We start from the raw sequence: 20201 nt of genomic DNA on the forward strand, positions 1-20201 counted from the left end.
AAAAGGCGACCAGGCCCCCTTAGACAATGATGACATAAGAGTGACCTGATTTATTGTACGACTAGTGGATTCAATCAAGATCCCACTCTTTGCAAAGAAAGATTATGCTTCTCGATTTTGAGTCCATGAAGTTCAAATATCTGAGGATCAAGACAGTGCTACCCAGAAGCCATCCGTCTTAGCCGGAAGCATTCGCGGAATGTGGGCAGTGCAGTTGGAAGTCACCTTCCAAAAAGAAAACAGCACAGCCATACCATCGTAAGACTGACTCGTAAATGCCCCTTTCCCGCCCCCTTCCATGTCCCTCGAGTGCTTTCACGCCTAACAGATTGAGACGTTATCGGGATGTGGGAGGCATTCCGCGCTGGATTAGGAAAACTTCGTACAGTTATTCCAGCAAATGCTTCACCTACACGATGAGGCTCAGGTCCGACCCAGTAAACAAGCATCTAGGCCCGCCTAGCAAGCTGTTTCATTGACATTCTCTTCCGCGCGGTTGCCAAGAAAGGCTTAGCTAATGGATTTGACGAACGATCCTCCCAGGTCAATGCCTGTAAAGCCTCCCTGGAGTTTATTATGCGGCCTTCCTGGTCCATCCATCACGTAGTGGACTGGATAATTCAACGGCTATGATTGAGTATTTGGCGGGCAATGTGAGGTGACCATCAAGAACGAAAAGGAGAATGATAAAAAAAGACGAGTAGACCCTTGGTTTGGAAAGTCATTTTCTCAACAATTTCTTCAATCAGACTTTGCATGTAGTAAGGACATCGAGCTCATACATTCGTGCATCAAGATTCATTACATCTTTCACGATGCACTCCATTCTTTCATCGGGCTTGACGGGCCTTGCCGTCTTGGCATTTGTTGCCTCCGCATTTCCTTTCCAGTTATCAGAAACGGAGAACTGTGGAGCTGTAAGTGGCACATTCGAAATCGAGAACTACAAGCTCTATCCAGAAAATCTTGATTGGGACCCTATTCACTGCAAGCTCTATATAAGGTATGGCTGTACTGTAGCCCTCCTATATCAAGTATCGTTACATCCCAGATCCTGACCTGTCCCCCAAATTTAGCGCCAACTTCAACTCTACAGTCCTTGTCTACGATCCTTACAAGGCAACCTACGACATCCTGACTTTCGACGGTATCACTGGCGTAGACCCCTACCACGTATCCGGCATTGACTATGACGCGACAACCGAATCCATCCTCTTCTCTGCCAACAGCGGAGAACCTTTTGCGACTTCTGACCGGAATATGACTGGCGGCAACAAGGTCATCCGCTGGGATACCAACACCAACTCGGCCGCGTACACGGCAGACTTGGCAGATTTCACGTCCAAGCTGGCCATCGGCAACATGACCGGCGGAGGATACCAAGACTTTGCAGAGGACAAGAACGGCAATGCCTACGTTCCCTCTTCGTTCCATATCCCTGCCATCGCCAAGATTACCAAGGCCGGCGAAGTGTCGAGCTGGTACATTGGCGAGCCGAGCTCGTCTAGCAAGTACATGTACCTCGGCATCATATTCAACGAGGCCTCCAACAAGCTCATCATCACCGCACCCTACCTCGGCACATTCCTCTCTTTTGACGTCGGTTCGTCCAGCCCGGCACCCACCAACATCAGCATGGCCTGGCCTGCGGACGGATCCTATACCGCCAGCGATCTTGGTTGCGATGGCCTGCTGAACCCCGCCCGCTACAACCGCAGTATCTTGTTGTGCTCTGAGGATGCGCTGCAAGCCATCACTCTCTGGGCCACCAAAGATGGATTCGAGTCGGTTCAATACATTGGCAAGGTTGCGGACAACTCGACTGTTGACATTGCGACGTGGGCGTCGCCGACTGCTACTGTGCAGCTTGGAAACAACATTTACATCTCGCACGAGTACTTCCACGATCTGAACGAGTTTGACGTCGCCGGCGACCGTTCTACCTTCCCGTTCGTGGATGCCACTGCTGACTTTGACAAGTTGGTTTTGGCTGCTGGCTACGACGTCACGGACTCCTGAGGAACGATGGAATACGATTAGTCATTGCAATTCGGGTTGAGCCTATGTTTCCGCTGAGGGAATTTGAAGTTATGTACCTGAATCAGAGACACTTTCAGGAAGTCACGAGTCTGGTAGAATGTAGTAGTCTCAAAGTTTCTACCGTCAACTTCTGGGGATTTGCGGAAGCGTCCGCCAGGGTCATAATATTAGGCTTAGACTCCCCCCCCCCCAGGCCTAAGCAGGGGTCGTTCAGCACACCTGATTTGTGAGATGCAAGCGTGCCTAATAACAACCCAGCCTATTCATATTATCAGCCACGTTTTATGGTGCATGCCGCCACACTCTAGGCTAGTTCATCCCTGTCTCTCACCCGACATGTTTGCGAGTAATACTTGACACCATCGCTCAGCTTCCTCTCCTCGGCCAGTCTGACGACAGATATCGATGAGGTTTCGGATGGCTCTCAGCAATTGGTGCTTGTTTGGCTGGAAATGCTCTGCTGCATGCCAGTATGCTTTGCACCCATATGCAAGAGCCTCATCAGTCGAACCAGTCTGATAGGATAGACGACCCATTATTTCATAGTATGAGAGCTCCAGCCGAAGCCATGACCTTTCTGGACTTTCTTTACTGTCGTTGTTGTCTTGAATCAGAAAGTGAGCACGAGCCAGAGACTGCTTGGTCAGCTCATACTCCTGCCCCCATGAGTAGATTCCGGCTACGACCAAGTGACATTCGCAGGAGCTCTGATAGTTTCCCTCTGCGAAGTATGATTCACTGGCCGAAGCGTACTTCAAGAGGAGCTCGCTGAAATGGGTTCCATCAGTCTGACCCGGATTGTCGAGAACATTCGATGTTGACCCAAGAGCCAATGCCACCACTCTGTTCAGGATTCCCAGTTGGCCTCGCAGTAGCTGAACGCTACTGCCGGCCATCAAAGTGAGAGCCCTCGCACGAAGTTCCAGTGAAAGGCACCTGAACTTGCTCCAAACAAGAGCAAGGGGGTGTCGGTGACCCAACATTGCTACATGCATTTCATAGATGAAATCGACCACAGTATCAGCTATCCTAGGTCCAAGCTGCAGGGTGCGGTAGGCTAAGATATAAAAGAGGAGCGGGTCTTGCTCTTTGATCGAATGTCCCAGCGAGTCGAGGCTGTTATTTAAGGCGAGGAACGCAGCCTCCAGTTTGTTTGTCCACAACAAAGTTATTGCATTGTCCAGACCGGTGCGCATCTCAACGACCCGCAGCTGACCGAATTCTTCATCAAACCCATGTATTTTGTCTTCCTCTATTGCCCACCCGCTTTCCAGCCCCCCCTCAAAATACCCTTGGAAGATTCGTAACATTTCTTCCGGAAGCCGGACTTCAGGGGGTCCGCCTAGGAAAGCGGGCAGATCAAGAGATGGAGAGGGCGTTCGGCAGATGATGTCAAGGTCCGCGTTGATTGGCGTCTGGGTGGAGGTCCCAAGCTTGCGGCGCAAGTCTGGGCGTCTGACAAGATAGCGCACAAGTCGTTCCCAACGAACTCGCTGATTTCGAATATAGAACTCTGACTTCTTTCCCCTTGCTTCGCGCTCCCGATTGAGTTGGACTATATGCCAGACCTCGGTTTCCTTGAGCTTTTTCTCAAGCCCCCAGCTCCGCAGCCGCGTCTTGAACATTCTCTCACTTCGGCTATTGTTAGCTACTAACTGGGTACGTATGCAGTGCTGTCAGGCGAAGCTTACGTGGCATAGAAGCTGTGATCACGTTCCATGATTTGTTTAACTTGCTTCAAAGTCCTCTTGTCATCTTGATAGAGTTTGGTAATGATAGATCGATGGCAGTCCCAAACTTCATCAGTGGCGTAAGGCTTCCTGGTCACCAGGGGTGTCTCAACGACATCGATCTCGCGTGTGACATCCATGGCTTGGGAACCAGTCCAGTGACGGTGCTATGACTCGCCCTTACCTGGGGTTTAATCGTTGTAGCTTTCTTGGCATGAGCCTTCGTTCTGGGCCCGGGAAGAATATGGCAAAGTACCAGTACGTAGTAGACTTGGTTCAAGGTGAAGCTGTCTTGGCGTTGCGGCACCTACTAAAAATTACTTATGCGCCTCTTGGGTAGCCAAGCACAAAAAGACTTCGCAGACCTGACATAAAGGGGCGGTGGAAATCGCATGGTTATCAATCATTAATGGCGAGTCACCGTTGTCCTTGTATCGGCCCGTGACTGGCGCATTCCTGTGTTGTGGGCCTTCATCCTGGTCCTTTTGAAGGTCTCTCGCTACATCTCGGAGGGGACCTGGTCCGGCCTCCACCCGGCGCTCTTCCGCAACTTGGAAAAGCTCAGTCTCCAAATTAATGCTCTACCTTACTCAGACATAGACCTTGCCGCATAACTAAAGAGCGTTGACTAAGTTGTTTGCAGAAAACTTCACGTCAGTAAAATTCTATGGCTTTGTCACTTTTTCCAACCCGATGGTGTTCTTTTGATCCGTCATCTTATTTTCCAAGCAGATTTCGAAGTTGCGTCAACATCCCTGCAACTACCATCCCGCCCCCAAGTAAATGTTCCTTCGTTCGCACTTCCTTCCAACTGTAAATACATTTTTATTGGTCCAGAGCAAAAAGACTTCGCATAAATAAATGGGACTCCGATGTAAACCCCCTCCCCTAGACTGCACAATGAGGTAGTGGGTACTTGCTCATCTGAATAGGTAGTGTTCGGGATGTTTATTTGCCAGCCTGATTGTATTACTTACAAGAAAGATCTCGGACTGTAGCCTGCTTTCATCCGAGCTGCAGGCTCTTTTATTGCCAGACAAGACCTTTTTCCGGAATTCATTCATGCCCCTACCCATGCTGACGTGAGAAATAATATCTGCCTTGCCGTGTGCATAATGCCCCCGTCTCCTGACGGCCAAGTATCATAGCCTTGTTCTGTATTACGGTGTACCGCTCCGTAACTCATAAATATCCCAGCCTGCTGATAAGCTTCAGCCGCTTGATACGTTACTATTGCAGGGAGGATGAAATGATAGAGGCAATGGGGGCGCAATCATTCAGCTGTGTCGATCTTGACTCCTAGCAAGACCAACTCCAATGCAGAAAGTCCGAAACTGGGGAGCCTGATTGTAACGGCAGTAATATTGCGGAGTATCTTCCTGACCACTAGCGTTTCATTTGCTTCAATCCAGGCGTAAATAGCATTTAGAAGTTGATGGGCGGTTCCCATGATGGTGGATAACCTCATGTAGGCAAAAGGCACAGATACTACCAGAACCAGGGTGTTTTCCTGTACAGTGGAAGCTGTGAATCCCATTTGGGCCGAGCCTTGCAACCCAGATACAGGATTTGAAATCAGCAGAATGGGCCTTGGCACCGGGCAATACAGGATAGACTTTCACATAATCCTGAGGTAAGACCGTGCCTCATCTTTTCAGAATTCACCCTTCGTCTCTCCACTTGTTATTTTATCACCGTGCTCTCACAACAATAGTACAGAATCTGTCACGCCGCCGTGGTAATGGCTGGCGCGCAGGCTTACAGCACACTTGAGGTAGACCCTCGTCGACCGGAGGCAGGCCTTGAGGTACACCATGGCCATCGAACGAGCGCGTGGAATACTGAGAGCCAATATCTTCAGCGGACATCCGATTTACACCAGAAGCTGGACGAACACAGCTATGACCAACATTATCCCCGGCAACGTGACGATCATGAGTCAACAGCCAAAAATGGGCGAAAAGATACCATCTGTGGCCTTTCGAGGCGGGTGTTCATTATAGTACTTGTCGTCAGCCTACTGATACTCATCGGCGCCATCGCTGGTGGTGTTGCCGGAGGCGTGCTTAGCCGTCGGAATACCACCGGAAATTCTTCACGCTGCATCCTCGACACGTCAAGACTTGCAGCAGCGAACCGAACAAGCGGTGGATTAGAGCAGAGAACTGTCTTCTTCCAAGATGGTTCCGGCGCGCTGATGGCGCGGAGCCTACGGGCACCTTCAGCGGAGTGGGCGACCACCAACCTCACGCTCAAGTTTCAATCAACGACCGAGGCAATCAGCATTCCACGCGGCGCTCCAATGGCAGCATTAGCCTGTGCGGACTATGGTTGTGGGGAGACTAGGCTGTTCTATATTGGGACCGATGATTTTATACACGATGTCAAGGAAGGCGAGATTGCTCAATGGAATTCCGGCGGTCAAGTGGTTGCTGCCCGACTGAGCCCTTTGCCCGGCTCACAAATTGCGGTAACATTTACCAGACGGCTACCAAACGAAGAGGAGCGGAAGGAGAGTGACGCGGAACGACTCAATCGGCTCATCGCTTACCAAGGGCTGAATGGGAAAGTTTACGTCGCGAACGATACTGACAGATACGTCAACCCACAAGAGCTAGGCAGCATGCCGAACTGGACCAAAAACACCAGCTTGGCCATGATTACACAGTTTGGTGGCGTGGTGCTTGATGAAGTTAGTTTAGTAGCGAAGGGTACAGGGGCTGCAGATTCAGAGGTTAGCATGATAGAAGCGAGATATGATATACAGAACAAGATTTGGGTGCAAGGTAAGCTACACCCCCTCAACCTCCCATTTAACTGCTCAACAAGAGGGAGGAAATGTCTAATATGTTCATCTACACCTACAGAGCCTGCTGTTGTGGACAACATTCCCCAATCTCAAGATTCATCATCCACGGCCACGCCGCAATTCGCCGCCACGATGCGGAACAACTGGTTGGACAGCATCTACTTGGCCCTCAACCCCGACGGAACAATGACTGTTCGCATAATAGGCCAGCGTAATGAGACAATGGACCAGATCACACTTGAAAAGTCTGGAGGGGAGCTGGCAAGGTTTTCGGCCATTGCAACCACGATGGACGGACATCTCTACGGTATCGTCGACGATAGCATACGGGAGTACTCTTTTGATACGTCTGATGCGTCTATTCTACATCTTGATGGAACTGTCTATGATTGTTCGGGAGACAGATCTACCTAGTCATCTACGAGCAGGCTTTCTCATTTATCAGCTACGGGTTGGAGGCCAGTTTGATTAGAAGTGAGCAGTGATATTCAAGCAAAACCACCGAGATAAAATGTCGGTAGCTTGCAGACACAAGAAGACTTCTGTGAGGGTTGAAAACTGGTTCCTGGAGTTATATATTCACTTGTTCAATGAAGCAGGGCGCTAGGCAAGGGATAAAATGCATGCGTTTCCTTCTTCTTTACCGAGAGGACTTTGTCAGGAGACTTGTGGGTACTAAAGGCCGCAAACCGCTGCGTTTCAACTCGTTTGTCTAATGCGATTCTTTTCTTGCACCCCAAATCAAGCCGCAAACACCGACTTCATCCGCCTCCAACACTCGCTCTTCACAGCCGTATGCTCATCCGTCGTCCTCAACACCGCATCGCGGTTCTCTACAGCCCTGCGAAGCAAATACGCCAAGCACTCGCTCATCGTGCCCCAAGTGGAGCACTTGAACACGTTCGGGCTCTCCATGCCCTCGCTCTTCGTCTGCAGCAAGGAGAAGCTGACCTGGTCTGACATGCCGTGGAGCTGACCAAAGGATATAGGGACGGTCGGCAGGCCGTTCTTGATACGGCCTTGGTGCAGCTTTAACGCGGCAAAGAGGCTCTCCTTGTTGTGGCTTGCCAGGAACAGATCTACCGAGGGGAACGGTTTGGATGTAGTTCCTTCGCCGCCAAACTCGCCAATGTTGCGTTTCACAGCTCCCTGGGAAATATAGTTGTACGCGTCATCGGTGTCCTTTTTTGTGTCGTGAATCATGGACCTGTTGTCAGAAAGGATATAGGCTCCCCTGACCAGCTTGAGTCCGAGAGTGAACCCGTCCTTGGCAGCCTCGGCAAGGTGGTTCGTGATATTATCGGGCGTATGTTTGAGGTAGGCCTGATAGGTGTTATAAATAGAAGCAACACCGTCAGTGTTGAAGCGACGCATCAGCTCGAGCGTCATTTGGTCAATGGTCTTTTGGAAATGCGTTGACTCGGCGTCGACGATGATTTTGATGCCCCGCTGCTTGCATATCATCGCAATCTCATCCAAGGCGTCTTGCATCTGTTGTGGCGGTAACTCGTTGTTTGCGAATGAGGTGGTCACGGCACGGCCGGCACCGGTCAGCCTAGGATTCTTGTTAACATATTTACGACGAGATTGCATGAGAGTCGGGCGTCTTGCTTAATGGCGAGGTAGTCACCCTCCTCAATCTGCGCAGCAGTCTCGAGGGTGCCCTTCTTCCACGACTCAATGTCTGCATCAAACCCGTCCGCCGACGCGCCAACAAGCTTCCCATGCTCAATAGAGGACTGCGTCAAGTGGTCAAAGACAGTCTCTTTGGCGTACGTGAGAATCACACCCCTGAAGCCCAAATCCTTGAGACTCTGGACGCACGCCTTGGTCTCCTGCGGCGTCTCGCCGGTGCAAAACTGGTCGTAAAACGTCGTTCGTAGAATCTTGTGCAAGATGGGGTTGCGGCCGACGTCAAAGAGTATCGTCCGGCCTGGCTTGGCGAGGAAGGATAAGGTTTTGAGTGCGGGGATGAGGAGGAGGCGGTTGGAGGAGATTGTGGTGACGAGGAGAGATCGGAGCAGCGTGCCTGTCGGCATGCCGGACAATGGGAATCCCTCGACGGGCTTCCGTTTTGTCGTTGGAATCGGCTTCGGATTCAAAGGAGCGGTATCGTTTATCGCGGCGTGTGGTGAGTTAGCGGCCCCGAGTGCCTGTCTTGGCTTGGTAGGCTTCCCGTAGGCGCGCTTCTCCAATCTGACGGCTACCGTAGTACCCCACGGCCGCCTAGCGGCGCAGAGTCCTACAAGGGACTTCATTTTTTCGCAGGGGCTCTGTTGTGTCTCTGATTGTGGGATGATGAAAGACTTGATGGTTGTAGGGCTACGAAGGGAGTACTTTGAATTGTGAAGAGATATGCTCGTTGAGTTGGTAGCTATAGTAAGGAGGGACGGCCAAAGGTTGCTCTAAATGCCCAACCTCTATCGTAACAGATCGTGCCGTTTCGGAGCTATGCCCATCCCAACACCACCGCAAATAGACTAGCATACGTCCGATCCACGGAACCAGATGCATGGTGATCCTAGTGTACAACCTAAGTGACCGCACTTTAGTCTTGGAATTCCATGGCGAAGAGAATGATTCGCGGATGCGTCGAGGAACTCTATGTCGGTCTGTATGCTCGGGTGTTCTGCCTTTTGACGGCATCAATGCCAACTGGCTGTCGGATACAATGTGTCGTCGTTACGTGGGCCCGCAAAGCGAGTGCAGATAAGCTACGGCTCGTCCGTGAGGGGAAGTGCACGTGGCATAGGATGCTATTACCCCATCCGGGAATTACTCAGTTGCAGGGACCGGAGACGACTCCGTATCGGACCCACTTACCGGGCACCCCTCCGATACGACCCCACCATCAATCAACATCACGAGATTTCTTATCAGGAGCTGCCTTCTCCTTTTATCGTCTTCGGGGAATCATACGTCATCTGCCGGGAGGGTGTCTTATCTTCATTCCGGACTGAAGCCGGACCGAAGTACTTACAGCCTGAACATCTTTCGACGAGAACGCAACTCACCCTCTGGTAGCACGTGCCGGCACAGCATACTTACCTTACTTATATTGGTGTTATAGTATTTACCTTTCCAAACACTTTGTGTTTGAAAGACTCTTTCGTGCAGAGGTCTGAGAGATGAGAATCACTGCTTTGGATGATGTAGTGATTTCAAGCTCAAGGCTCACATTGATAGAGACCCAACACCCGGCGTAAACCCGCGCCCCCAGCGACGTCGATCCTAATTCGGCGTCCGTAATTCAGCTACTGCGCAGCAACGCTCTGATACCAACATCCATATTTCCCAGGATTCTGATAAGGATGGGCTTTCTGGTGCATCATTCGAGAATGGGGGTTGATGCAGTTCAGGGGCGTAGAAAGCGCGGTAGATGATAAAGTCCAATATATTTGGGCGAATTGTAGACTACCTACCTTTCTTTAAGAAGACCAAAGCTGTGCAAACTTTTTTGTCTCAAGATTTGCAGATCAATTGACGTGAAATCCTCTTTGCCATTTTTCAGAATGACGGTAGAAGACAAGAAGCTCGACGTCGCCAGCGAAGCGGCCGTTCAACCTACGACCAGCAATGGCGAGGGAGAGGTGCGCCAACACGGGCAGCTGGCGCGGGCTCTCAAGGGTCGACACATGCAAATGATTGCAATCGGTACGTCACCCGCCATGAAATTCATCCAGAGTCTAAATCAGTTCTCCTCCTAGGAGGTTCCATCGGTGCAGGTCTCTTCGTCGGAACAGGAGGAGCATTGAGGACAGGAGGTCCGGCCGCTTTGGTGAGTATCTCGACATGAGCATCGCCAAGTCAACTCGGACGGAACTGAACATACTGCAGCTCATAGGTTTCATCATCATCGGCTGCATGATGATGTGTACCGTTCAAGCTCTGGGAGAACTAGCGATTATCTATCCCGTCAACGGAGCTTTCTACGAGTACGCTGTTCGCTTCATTGATCCAGCGTGGTAAGTTCCTTTTCCACTCGATCGATGTACACGAAGATATCGCAGCTCATGTCTCATACCTTCTCTAGGGGCTTTGCGATGGGGTGGGAGTACTCCATCGGGTGGATGCTCACCCTCCCTTTCGAGATCACAGCCGCCGGCATTACCATCGAATTCTGGAAGAGCAGAGAGGAAGTCAACCCCGGCGTGTGGTGCGCCGTCTTCATGTCACTCCTGATAATTATACAAGTCTTTGGGGTCCGAGGCTACGGCGAAGGCAAGTTCACATAATTATTCAACCAAGCTATCATGCTTTCGCCCTACTCTCGCCGCTCCCCTTGAATGGGACCCTGAATTCCCTCGCTAACTCTTGCCAAAGTTGAGTTCATCCTCGCCATAGTAAAGATCATAGCATGCATCGGCTTCATCATCCTCGGAATAATCATCAACACAGGAGGCGTGCCCACAGATCCGAGAGGCTACATTGGCGCACAGTACTGGCACGACCCAGGTGCATTCCGGAACGGATTTCAGGGGTTCTGCTCCGTCTTCGTCACCGCCGGTGAGTGCCCCTCCTCTACATTCCATTCTATTCATCGATTTGGAGCAAACAAAGAATCGAGACGTATGTGAGACTAACACGATTCTAGCCTTCTCCTTTGGCGGCACCGAAATGGTAGGCCTCGCAGCCGCCGAGACCGCGAACCCCCGCAAGACCCTCCCCAAGGCTACCCGTCAGGTCTTTTGGCGGATCACCCTCTTCTACATTCTCAACATCTTTATCCTTGGCCTCATCGTCCCCTCCGACAGTGACGTTCTCCTCGGAGCCAGCGGCGCAAATACAAAGGCCTCGCCCTTTGTCCTGGCCGTCCAGCTCGCCGGGATCCAGATCCTCCCTCACATCATCAACGGCGGTACGTCTGGCACCCGAGCCTTCCCCCCCTCTCCAAAATACCCAAGTCGTACCGCCAAGTCATTTCTAACACTGCGGGACAGTAATAACCTGCGCCGTCATCTCCGTAGCAAACAGCTGCACCTACGGCTCAACCCGCGTCCTCCAAGCCCTCGCCCAATCCGGCCGCGCTCCCGCCATCTTTGCCAAGATTGACAAAAGCGGCAGGCCCATCTACTGCGTGGCCCTGCAGGTCGCCTTCGGCTTCATCTCCTTCATCACCGTCGCCGCCGACAGCAGCCTCGTCTTCAACTGGCTGCTCGCCATCACGGGCCTGTCGGGCCAGTTCGCGTACGCGACCATCATGATTGCGCACATTCGCTTCCGCAAGGCATGGAGGGTGCAAGGCCGGAGCGCCGAGGATATCCCATGGCGCTCGGCGTTGGGTGTCGCTGGTAGCTATCTCGGCGTGTTTCTCGTTTGCTGTTCGCTGGCTGCGACATTTTACTCCTCTCTCTTCGTAAGTCGTTCGCTCTCTCACTCTTCCCCCTTCTCTTTCTCCATATTCCCATATTGTAGACGGTATGTTCTTTTACTGATTCTTAACAGCCTGTTGGAGGAAAGCCGAACGCAGAGTCGTTCTTCCAGGGATACTTGGCAGCTCCCATCACTATTTCCCTCTTCTTGTTCTGGAAAGTTTATACCAAGGACTGGGGATTCGGCGTCGACTTGCACAGGGTTGATCTCGACTTGGGAAGGCGGCCTGAGGAGGAGCTTGACGACATCTACGAAGGAAACGAGGAAAAGACTAGCATGTGGAGGCGGGGTTTGTCGGTCATCTTCTAGGTTCAGTAAACTGAGGGACCTTCCTGTGACATGGCCTAGTAGCATGATTGAAACAAACACCAACACCCGGATTTCCAAATGATAGCATAGAGAAAAATTCGAGTTCTTTATTCGTGCTCACAAACCTTGGCTTTTGTTCTGCGCAGCTGTCCACACAAACGCACGAGATTCCCTTGAAGCAACGCGAGCGGTCTCTTCGACAGACGGCTCTGGAGAAGATTTCACTTTGCTTCTCCAAGTCTTCATATTCACAGTATTGTCGGCTCCAAAACCCTGGAAGTGCTAGTGGTGCGCGGACTGTTGCTTCGCCGAACAACTGCTATCATCGAGGCTAGGATCCTTCTGAATCACCGTTCTACCTGGTAAGCCTTGACCCCTCCTTCAGAACCTAGAGTAGTCCTCAAATGTGACCGTATCTCCGTCGATATGATCCATCACTGGGGTACGTCGATCATATGCCAACCTCCCCAGTTCAATCGCAAAGGAAGCTTCGCTTAAGCATCTCGAACTTCCACATGGGCTGGCTCGAGAGGCAGGTCGCTATCAATGGGATAACCATGCGAGAGCAACGTCTCATTTTTTGTGCTTGAGCAGACAGTGGCGACCCCATTTTCGCTTGAACTGCTCGGGGACAAACGGCAGGTCGGGCACGTAGAGCGCTCTGGCCAGAATGTGTGTTTTCTCTGCATCCAAGAACGGAATACAGTTGACAACCTCCCAGTTCTCTTCGTCAGCGATGTAGTCGGGCTCGTTTGGAGGCAGGGAAGCGGTTCGTTCGGGGTATTGTGTGTCAACCATGAAACCGCAAAATCGTTGATCAACATACTTGCCCATGTCCTCTTCATTCCGGTCGTTCATACCGTTCGTGGGCATCCATGTACCGCTCCAGAACCCAAATCCAGTGCGAGCCTCAGAGAATTCACCTGGGAGCAAACCCCTGAATTCTGAGCGAACAAACTTTGCGTGCATATCGCGAGGCAGGAAGTAGGATGACGGGAAGCGATACCATTCCTTGCCGAAGCAGACATTGTCGCCATGTACACCAAGGCCCTGTTGTCCACTGACACCAGCTCCGAGAGGCTTGTAAAGCCTCAATGGGGCAGAGTAGGCAGACCAAATGCCGTACACCCGAGACAGACTGATATCAAAGGATAGAAGCAGCACAATTGTGACCAAGGACAGCTTGAGCTTGGCGGGGATCTTGCCGACGAGTGTCTTAGGATCGGAATTGCCGAGCGCTGTGAGAACAATGTGCAAAGACATGGCTGCATTCAGGGCGAGGAAGGGGTACGCAGGGTACATAAAACGCTCTTCTTTGTGAGGCTGGAGAGTGAAAATGCCGAGCCACAGGTAGAAGGGCGAGATAAAAACCAGTGCACGGAGACCAGTCTGAAAACCCTGGCCGGAAGGGGAGATGATCTTTTGCAGCAAGAACAGGGGCAGGCAGACGAGTGCAAGCACGAACCAAACGTTAAAGTTCAGGGCCAGGTTGCGGAAGTAGAAGGTCCAAGGTTCTGTACCGTATAGCTCGGGACCGCCGCTCTCCGAAAAGATGTTGTACTTGACGATATTCCATGCCGCGACCTCGATTTTCTTGTAGAAGAAGGTGTTGATAAAGCCATCGAAGAACTAGCTGGCATTAGACAACGACTATCCCCGAAGAAGTGTGTAGAAGAACTTACCAGGACGATGAGGCCCGCAACGACACCTCTTGTCACACGCATGATGGCTTCGATTAGGCGGTCCTTATCACTCAATGCAGCGAAGAGAGCCTCCTCGACGAGGAATGGCGCGCAGAGCGCCGCAGCGAAAGGCCATCCCACCACAGCGCCGACAGCAAACCAAAAAATGCCCTGCGCTGTCTTGAGACCACCCCTCCAGTTCATGAAGGACGAAGCGCCCAGCATGGCCATGTACATGGCAAAGCTGGAGGGCAGGTAGGCGGTGCTTGCGTGGAAGTTTCCAGGACTGAAGACGGTTGCCATGATGAAGAACAGACCGATGCGCGCATTGAGAGTGAGGCTGATGACACGGAAGAGAAGGGTCTGGCACAAGGCGCAGCCAAAAGCAAGCACATAGCGGATGAAATAGAACTCTCCGACCTGGTCATGGTCAGCAATTAGTCGCTTGTGGTATTCTGTGGTGTTACGGTGTACTTGCCTTGGTGGACTGGGGCATCAGGCGGCGGACATTCCCAACAATGGCATGCAGAGCAACGTACAGCCAGCTACGGATGGCATAGGTGGGGGAGTACTCCCACGTCTGCAGCCCATAGCCATGGGACAGGTAATGCGTCGGTTCGTAGTAGTTGAATGTTTCATCGCAGTCTTGAATCGGGGCGAAGAGGGCAGAGATGATGTTGGCGATCAGGAAGCAGTAGAATGCCGTGATGGGCTCGATGGGGAAAGCGCTTGGGGGCCTATTGGGGTTTGCTGTTAGTGGAGGGGTCTATGGGAGATGAAGGGGAGGAGCAGAAAGTGCGATAGCTCACTTCTTTCGAGCATGCCCAGCTTCGGGATGAACAAACTCCCTTGGTCGAGGGGCTGCTTTGGGAGGCATCGTGGCTGATTGTGGTGTTTGGCAGTGTGCGAGTCCACACGGGCCGTCTGGACGAAGGACTGTGGTGAAGCCACGAAGCTGCAGTCCTCAACATTTCGAAAAGCTCGGGAGCTTGTGACGCCACAGCTTCCCATCCCCAATTGAGCAGGGATTCTGAGGACAGTTGGCGTAAGATGGAAACACTGTGTATTCATCGGTAACGAGGGTGTGGCTTTACAGTGTGGCTGAAAGCCCTGAGAGCGGAGAATTGTCATTGGTCAAAGCTTTGTGGATTCGACGAAGCTAGCGCCTGCAGCTGCCGCACAGACCAGGCGTGATGATGACGAAAAGAAACAAGCCGAAGATTGTGGCTTGACACCAGGCCAGGAAAGTCCGGAGCTAGCGCCAGTGGTGATGAAAGAGTCTCGATGTTGTTGCACCCCCGTCCAAGGCACAGCTGCTTCTAACACGGACACGTATCTAGGGGAATTCCTATTCCCTGCCAGATTTGCCGGTATGACCTAATTCTCTTGCCTTCTACGTTGACCTGAGGGAGCACTGGAAGCTCTGGCCAAACCAATCCACTTATTGTTATCGAGTGGACATTGCGCGCAGAGACATGCTCATGACACCAAGACGGCTCTCCCTCCCGCATTGCATGCACATGCTTCTTAGTGGCCTGGTGTGTGCTGATTCTTCCTGCTTAATTCCTGCTTGGGCACGGATTTTTTCCCGTCGTCTCATCTTCACACTGACCTGACGGTCGGGTTCTCGCGGTCAGATCCTAAATCCTGTGCCGCCGTTGAAGACGCGAAGTTCCAAAACACTCGAGAGTAAAGAAGTATTGAGCCTCTTTGCAGGTGAGTGGTAGCGTTGATTCGCCGTATTCTGTGCGACGTTGGGATGAGACGGAAACAAAAGCCAGAGAGCCCTGTCTTTGCCTGTCCGTCATTTAAAATCTGGAGCAAATCCCACTCCCTCGCCCATGGTTGAGTGCAGATCTGCCGCTTCTCTGCCCGGGACCCTAGACTGGAATTTGGGCATGGCCATCAGGAATATCCGTAGCCACACGGAAAATAAGAATAAAAAAAATAAAAAAAAGAGGGACCGGCGAAGGAAAAAGGGAACCGACCAAAGGGAAGCACGAAGAAGGAAGCAGTGACGCACTGACGCACCGACCACCGCTTGCCTGCTTGCCTCCAGCTGAGCTGGTCCAGGCTCCATCTTCCCTCCACCCCCTCCGTCTCTGGACCAGCCACTCCAGTCTCCGCCGCATCACTTCAACTTCTTGCGCATTCTGGCCAGCTTTACCCAAACTCAACCCAGCATCAGCATCTCCACGATAGTCCTCACACGACACAAAACCTCAGCTCACTGTCGCAGTTTTCTCTTCCCTACGCCATCTCTCAGAATACCGGACTCGACTGCTGCATCGAATATTCCACATACATCTACCCCACCTTTGAGAGCCTCCGCACTCTGAATACATCACGATGGCTCCCCCTCCGCCCGCCAATGTCCCCTTGACCCAGAGGCTTTTGCTCCTGGCCCAGACCCTGCAATGTATGTTGCTTTCCTGTCTCCCGCCTACATGTCTCTCAAGACGCAAACAGTCGCTAACCCGTTCATCAACAGTCGCTTGGTTCGCCGGGTATGTGCAGACTATCCTCCTCGCTTGATGCCTTGCTCCCTCCCTGCAACCCGACCACCCGAAATGCGTTGGTGGTGAAGCCTGATGGGTTTACCATTAACGAAATCTATCTCTTTTCTACCAGACGTCGACTAATACAGCGTGCTGCAGACATTTGTCCTTGATCTTCGCCGTTATTCGTTATGGCTTCTCCTACATTTCCTTCAACTACTACAGCCGGGTCGCCCGCTTCAGCTACAGACTCACCTTCCTGTCTGCTGCCCTGACCTACGGCATCGTCGTCTACAAGACTCTCCGCGCACGCAGCAAGGCCGGAGCTAAGGCTCCTCAGAGCCCTCTGGCCCTGATTGCCGACGAGAACGTTCAGTACCTTGGTGAGTTGCGTCCTTACCCCTTCATTGCGCGGGACTCGCCTCTAACCCTATGGCCCCAGTCATGTCCCTGGTGTGGCTTCTATCCCCCCAGTACCCCCTGGCCATGCTCCCTTACGCCATCTACTCGATCTTCCACGTCGCAACTTACACGCGCGCCAATGTGATCCCCACCATCACTCCTCCCAAGCCCATCACGCCTGCCGCTGGTGCTTCCCCCAGCGCCAAGCCCCAGTATGCGCACAACCCGATCGCCGACAAGATTGGCGCTTTCGTCAAGGAGTACTACGATGCCTCCATGTCTGTGGTGTCCTCCCTCGAGATCCTTCTTTGGGTTCGCCTCCTGCTCTCCGCCATTACCTTCCAGCGCCGCTCCTGGATCTTGATTGCCATCTACACCGCGTTCCTCCGTGCTCGCTTCACCCAGAGCACCCACGTGCAGAACTCGCTCGCTCTTCTCGAGTCCCGTGTCGACTCCGCTGTCGGTAACCAGGGCACTCCCCCTGCCGCCCGCCAGGCTTGGGAGACTGTCAAGGGAGGCACGCGCCAGTTCTACGCCTACACTGACCCGAACCGGTACCTCAGCGGCACTGCCGTCCCCAAGAAGACTTCGTAAACAATAGTACAGAAAAGCGAAGCGATCCAGAGTCACTGTTACCTCCAAGGGTGCGATGGCAAAGCCTTAATCGAGACGAGGCTGTTTGTCTAGAGGCTCTGCCGTTGCGACGAGCCAGGTTGCAAGCCTGCCACGATAAGAATGTTTCTCAGCGGGGGATGATCACGAGAAGAGGTTTATGACGAGAGTATACGGTCGTAAAGGAAAAGAAATGAGTCGAAGGGCTCATGGCCGGCCAAGGTTCACATGGTGGTTCGCCGGTTGTTCAGGTTATTGTATTGTAGGCGAGTTTGGGACCCGGTCGTTACTGGGTTGCTCTCTGCATTGCACGATGATTTCAGGTTTTCCGTTTGCTCATTGGCTTCGGCCTCTGTTTATTTGTCTTTGTTTGAGCAGTAAATCCAAATTCGCATGACTACATATTTATCCTCATTTGACAAATTTGCCGTTGATGCCGCCAGTGATGCCGCCAGTGACGCCGCCAGCGCAAGGGCTAAGCACATGCTGCCAAAGCAGCCGGCCCAGCGACGGCACTAGCCACAACCGAAGTGGCGTTGCTCGGCAGCTCTTCCCCGGTCCACCCCAGTACGAATGACGTCGCCCTCCCTGTTCGGAGGCCGACGTCAAGGCTCACACCCGCACGCGACCAAGGCGCAGCTACGACACCATAGTCTGTCATGAGGGAGGACGCCTTGGTTAGGCTTTCCTGATCACCCATTCATACTAAACACACTGCAAAGGTCTCCTCTTTCCTGGCGCCCGTTCGTCCCAAATCTTGCTCCGCTTTCCTGGTGCTTCATACGATTCGTCTCCATCATGGCCTCTTTACTGCGACAGATCGTTGCGGGACCTCGAGCACGGCACGCCGAGTCGGACCTGGACCTCTGCTATGTTACCAACAACATCATTGCAACGTCTGTAGTACTCAGACTTCAGACATCATGATTACCAAAAGCTAACTTTTTACATAGCTCTGGTCCATCTGGCACATATCCTCAGAGAGCCTACCGAAACCCGCTCGACCGGCTAGTCACCTTCCTCGACTCGAAGCACAAGGGCAACTGGGCGATATGGGAGTTCCGCGCAGAGGGTACAGGGTACCCGGACGAGGAGGTCTACGGTCGTGTGCGGCATTACCCGTGGCCTGATCACCACCCGCCCCCGTTCCGCCTGATTCCCATGATCATGGCGAGCATGCGGAACTGGCTTCAAGGAGGCGATCTAGAACCAGGCAATGTTGCCGTCGGCGCTGCAGACAAGGATGCCGCGGGCAACGACAAGAGAGTTGTCGTCGTTCACTGCAAGGCGGGCAAGGGTAGAAGTGGAACAGTCTCTTGCAGCTACCTCATCTCCGAGTGCGGATGGAAGCCGGAAGAAGCACTCACGAGGTTCACGGAGAGGAGAATGCGCCCCAAGTTTGGAGCGGGTATCTCGATTCCTAGCCAGCTTCGGACGATTACGTACGTCGACAGGTGGACTAGAGGTGGGAAGAAGTACATTGACCGGGCTATCGAGATCATGGAGATTCATGTCTGGGGTCTGCGCAGTGGTGTAAAGTTTGATGTTGAAGGTTTCGCCGAAGAGGGGAAGAAGATCAAGGTCTTTCACACATTCAAGAAGAGTGAGAGGATCGTCGTCCAAGGCGATACACCCAGCGGAGGAGGAGTAGGGTCTATGGTATCCGATCTCGCCAGCGTTAGTGTCAAACCTACAGAGAAGGCGCCCGCCGCGGCACCTCTGTCGCAATCTACCAACACGAACAATGCACACAGGAGCAGCTCAGACAAGGAGGCCTCTGGAGCTGAGATAGATGATGCCACGCCTTCGCGGAGCGAGTCAAAGAAGTTGCGCAATGCAAAGACGACGTCCTTGATCCGGACGCCTGAGCCCAGCGTGGCTCAGAAGAGAAGCGATACAGGTTCTCCGTTCGCAGGGCAGTCAACCACACAGTCCCAAGGGAAGTCAAACGATGGCGAAGACGGCGAGCCGGGCGGCATGGCCGTCATCCTCAAACCAAAGGAGGCCATCCACATCCCCAACAGCGACGTCAACATCTCCGTGGAGCGCCGCAACCGTACCTCGTCCTCCATGGGTCTCACGATGGTGACCGCGGTCGCCCACGTCTGGTTCAACGTTTTCTTCGAGGGCAATGGCCCGGAGCAAGACGGCAAGGCTGATGCCAGCGGCGTTTTTGAGATTATCTGGGACGCCATGGACGGTATCAAGGGCTCCAGCCGCAAGGGCTCCAGGGCCTTTGATAAGATCGCCGTTGTCTGGCGTGTGGCGGATTCTCAGCGGGCAGAGGACGGCGGGGACGAGGTTGTTGCGCCGACGGACGGGGAAATCATCAAGGAGCCGTCTTCTGGTTCGCCCGTGCCGCAGATGAAGCCTGCCGACTGGAAGGGTGATAACAAGGAGGATCCCGTCGCAGAGAAGCACCTGGGGTTGAGGAATGAGAGCCCCGAGAGCGCGGACGTGAGCCGGGCGAGCAGCGTCAAGGACGCGGATGTGTTGAACAACAATGGCAAGGATGGTAATGATACGGATTCGATGGAGGGTGTCAAAACGAGCGGGCCGTCGGGGGAGGAGCAGCTCGATGCTGAGGATATTGATGTGAAGAAGGTTGAGAAGAAGGTTGAGAAGGAGGTTGGACGAGGGAGTTTGAACAGACAGGCGGAGTCTGGGCCCGAGTTGTTGGATGCTCCTGACACGGCGAGCGGGACGACGGCGCTTGGGAGCACGGAGGTGAAGAATTGAGTGTTGG

At 52.8% G+C, this 20201-nt stretch overlaps 8 protein-coding genes across 8 annotated transcripts; 5 read left to right on the top strand and 3 right to left on the bottom strand.

Moving 5' to 3' along the window:
* Positions 1 to 815: 815 nt before the first annotated feature.
* CORC01_07367 (uncharacterized protein) lies at positions 816 to 2019 on the top strand (the record flags this gene model as incomplete). The annotated part of the gene is made up of 2 exons (XM_022619004.1): positions 816 to 1003; positions 1077 to 2019. The coding sequence occupies 2 exons, from the start codon at positions 816 to 818 to the stop codon at positions 2017 to 2019; spliced, it is 1131 nt and encodes a 376-aa protein (XP_022474467.1).
* A 335-nt stretch (positions 2020 to 2354) lies between these two features.
* Positions 2355 to 3910, bottom strand: CORC01_07368 (uncharacterized protein; the record flags this gene model as incomplete). The annotated part of the gene is made up of 2 exons (XM_022619005.1): positions 2355 to 3672; positions 3732 to 3910. The coding sequence occupies 2 exons, from the start codon at positions 3908 to 3910 to the stop codon at positions 2355 to 2357; spliced, it is 1497 nt and encodes a 498-aa protein (XP_022474468.1).
* Positions 3911 to 5511: 1601 nt separating this feature from the next.
* CORC01_07369 (uncharacterized protein) lies at positions 5512 to 6993 on the top strand (the record flags this gene model as incomplete). The annotated part of the gene is made up of 2 exons (XM_022619006.1): positions 5512 to 6556; positions 6638 to 6993. The coding sequence occupies 2 exons, from the start codon at positions 5512 to 5514 to the stop codon at positions 6991 to 6993; spliced, it is 1401 nt and encodes a 466-aa protein (XP_022474469.1).
* A 327-nt stretch (positions 6994 to 7320) lies between these two features.
* Positions 7321 to 8837, bottom strand: CORC01_07370 (proline dehydrogenase; the record flags this gene model as incomplete). Its single annotated transcript, XM_022619007.1, has 2 exons — positions 7321 to 8070; positions 8160 to 8837. The coding sequence occupies 2 exons, from the start codon at positions 8835 to 8837 to the stop codon at positions 7321 to 7323; spliced, it is 1428 nt and encodes a 475-aa protein (XP_022474470.1).
* Positions 8838 to 10091: 1254 nt separating this feature from the next.
* On the top strand, positions 10092 to 12261 carry CORC01_07371 (amino-acid permease inda1; the record flags this gene model as incomplete). The annotated part of the gene is made up of 7 exons (XM_022619008.1): positions 10092 to 10237; positions 10323 to 10544; positions 10613 to 10781; positions 10929 to 11085; positions 11174 to 11437; positions 11520 to 11935; positions 12025 to 12261. The coding sequence occupies 7 exons, from the start codon at positions 10092 to 10094 to the stop codon at positions 12259 to 12261; spliced, it is 1611 nt and encodes a 536-aa protein (XP_022474471.1).
* A 573-nt stretch (positions 12262 to 12834) lies between these two features.
* CORC01_07372 (Alg9-like mannosyltransferase) lies at positions 12835 to 14820 on the bottom strand (the record flags this gene model as incomplete). The annotated part of the gene is made up of 4 exons (XM_022619009.1): positions 12835 to 13890; positions 13944 to 14363; positions 14452 to 14680; positions 14753 to 14820. 4 exons carry the CDS (start codon positions 14818 to 14820, stop codon positions 12835 to 12837), a joined length of 1773 nt encoding a protein of 590 aa, XP_022474472.1.
* A 1472-nt stretch (positions 14821 to 16292) lies between these two features.
* CORC01_07373 (endoplasmic reticulum protein) lies at positions 16293 to 17437 on the top strand (the record flags this gene model as incomplete). Its single annotated transcript, XM_022619010.1, has 4 exons — positions 16293 to 16362; positions 16435 to 16450; positions 16601 to 16824; positions 16884 to 17437. The coding sequence occupies 4 exons, from the start codon at positions 16293 to 16295 to the stop codon at positions 17435 to 17437; spliced, it is 864 nt and encodes a 287-aa protein (XP_022474473.1).
* Positions 17438 to 18253: 816 nt separating this feature from the next.
* CORC01_07374 (dual specificity phosphatase) lies at positions 18254 to 20194 on the top strand (the record flags this gene model as incomplete). Its single annotated transcript, XM_022619011.1, has 2 exons — positions 18254 to 18351; positions 18409 to 20194. The coding sequence occupies 2 exons, from the start codon at positions 18254 to 18256 to the stop codon at positions 20192 to 20194; spliced, it is 1884 nt and encodes a 627-aa protein (XP_022474474.1).
* Between the last annotated feature and the right edge of the window lie 7 nt (positions 20195 to 20201).

Source organism: Colletotrichum orchidophilum, assembly GCF_001831195.1.
Source record: "Colletotrichum orchidophilum strain IMI 309357 chromosome Unknown Scaffold_59.1, whole genome shotgun sequence".
NCBI classification, from domain to species: Eukaryota; Fungi; Ascomycota; class Sordariomycetes; order Glomerellales; family Glomerellaceae; genus Colletotrichum; species Colletotrichum orchidophilum.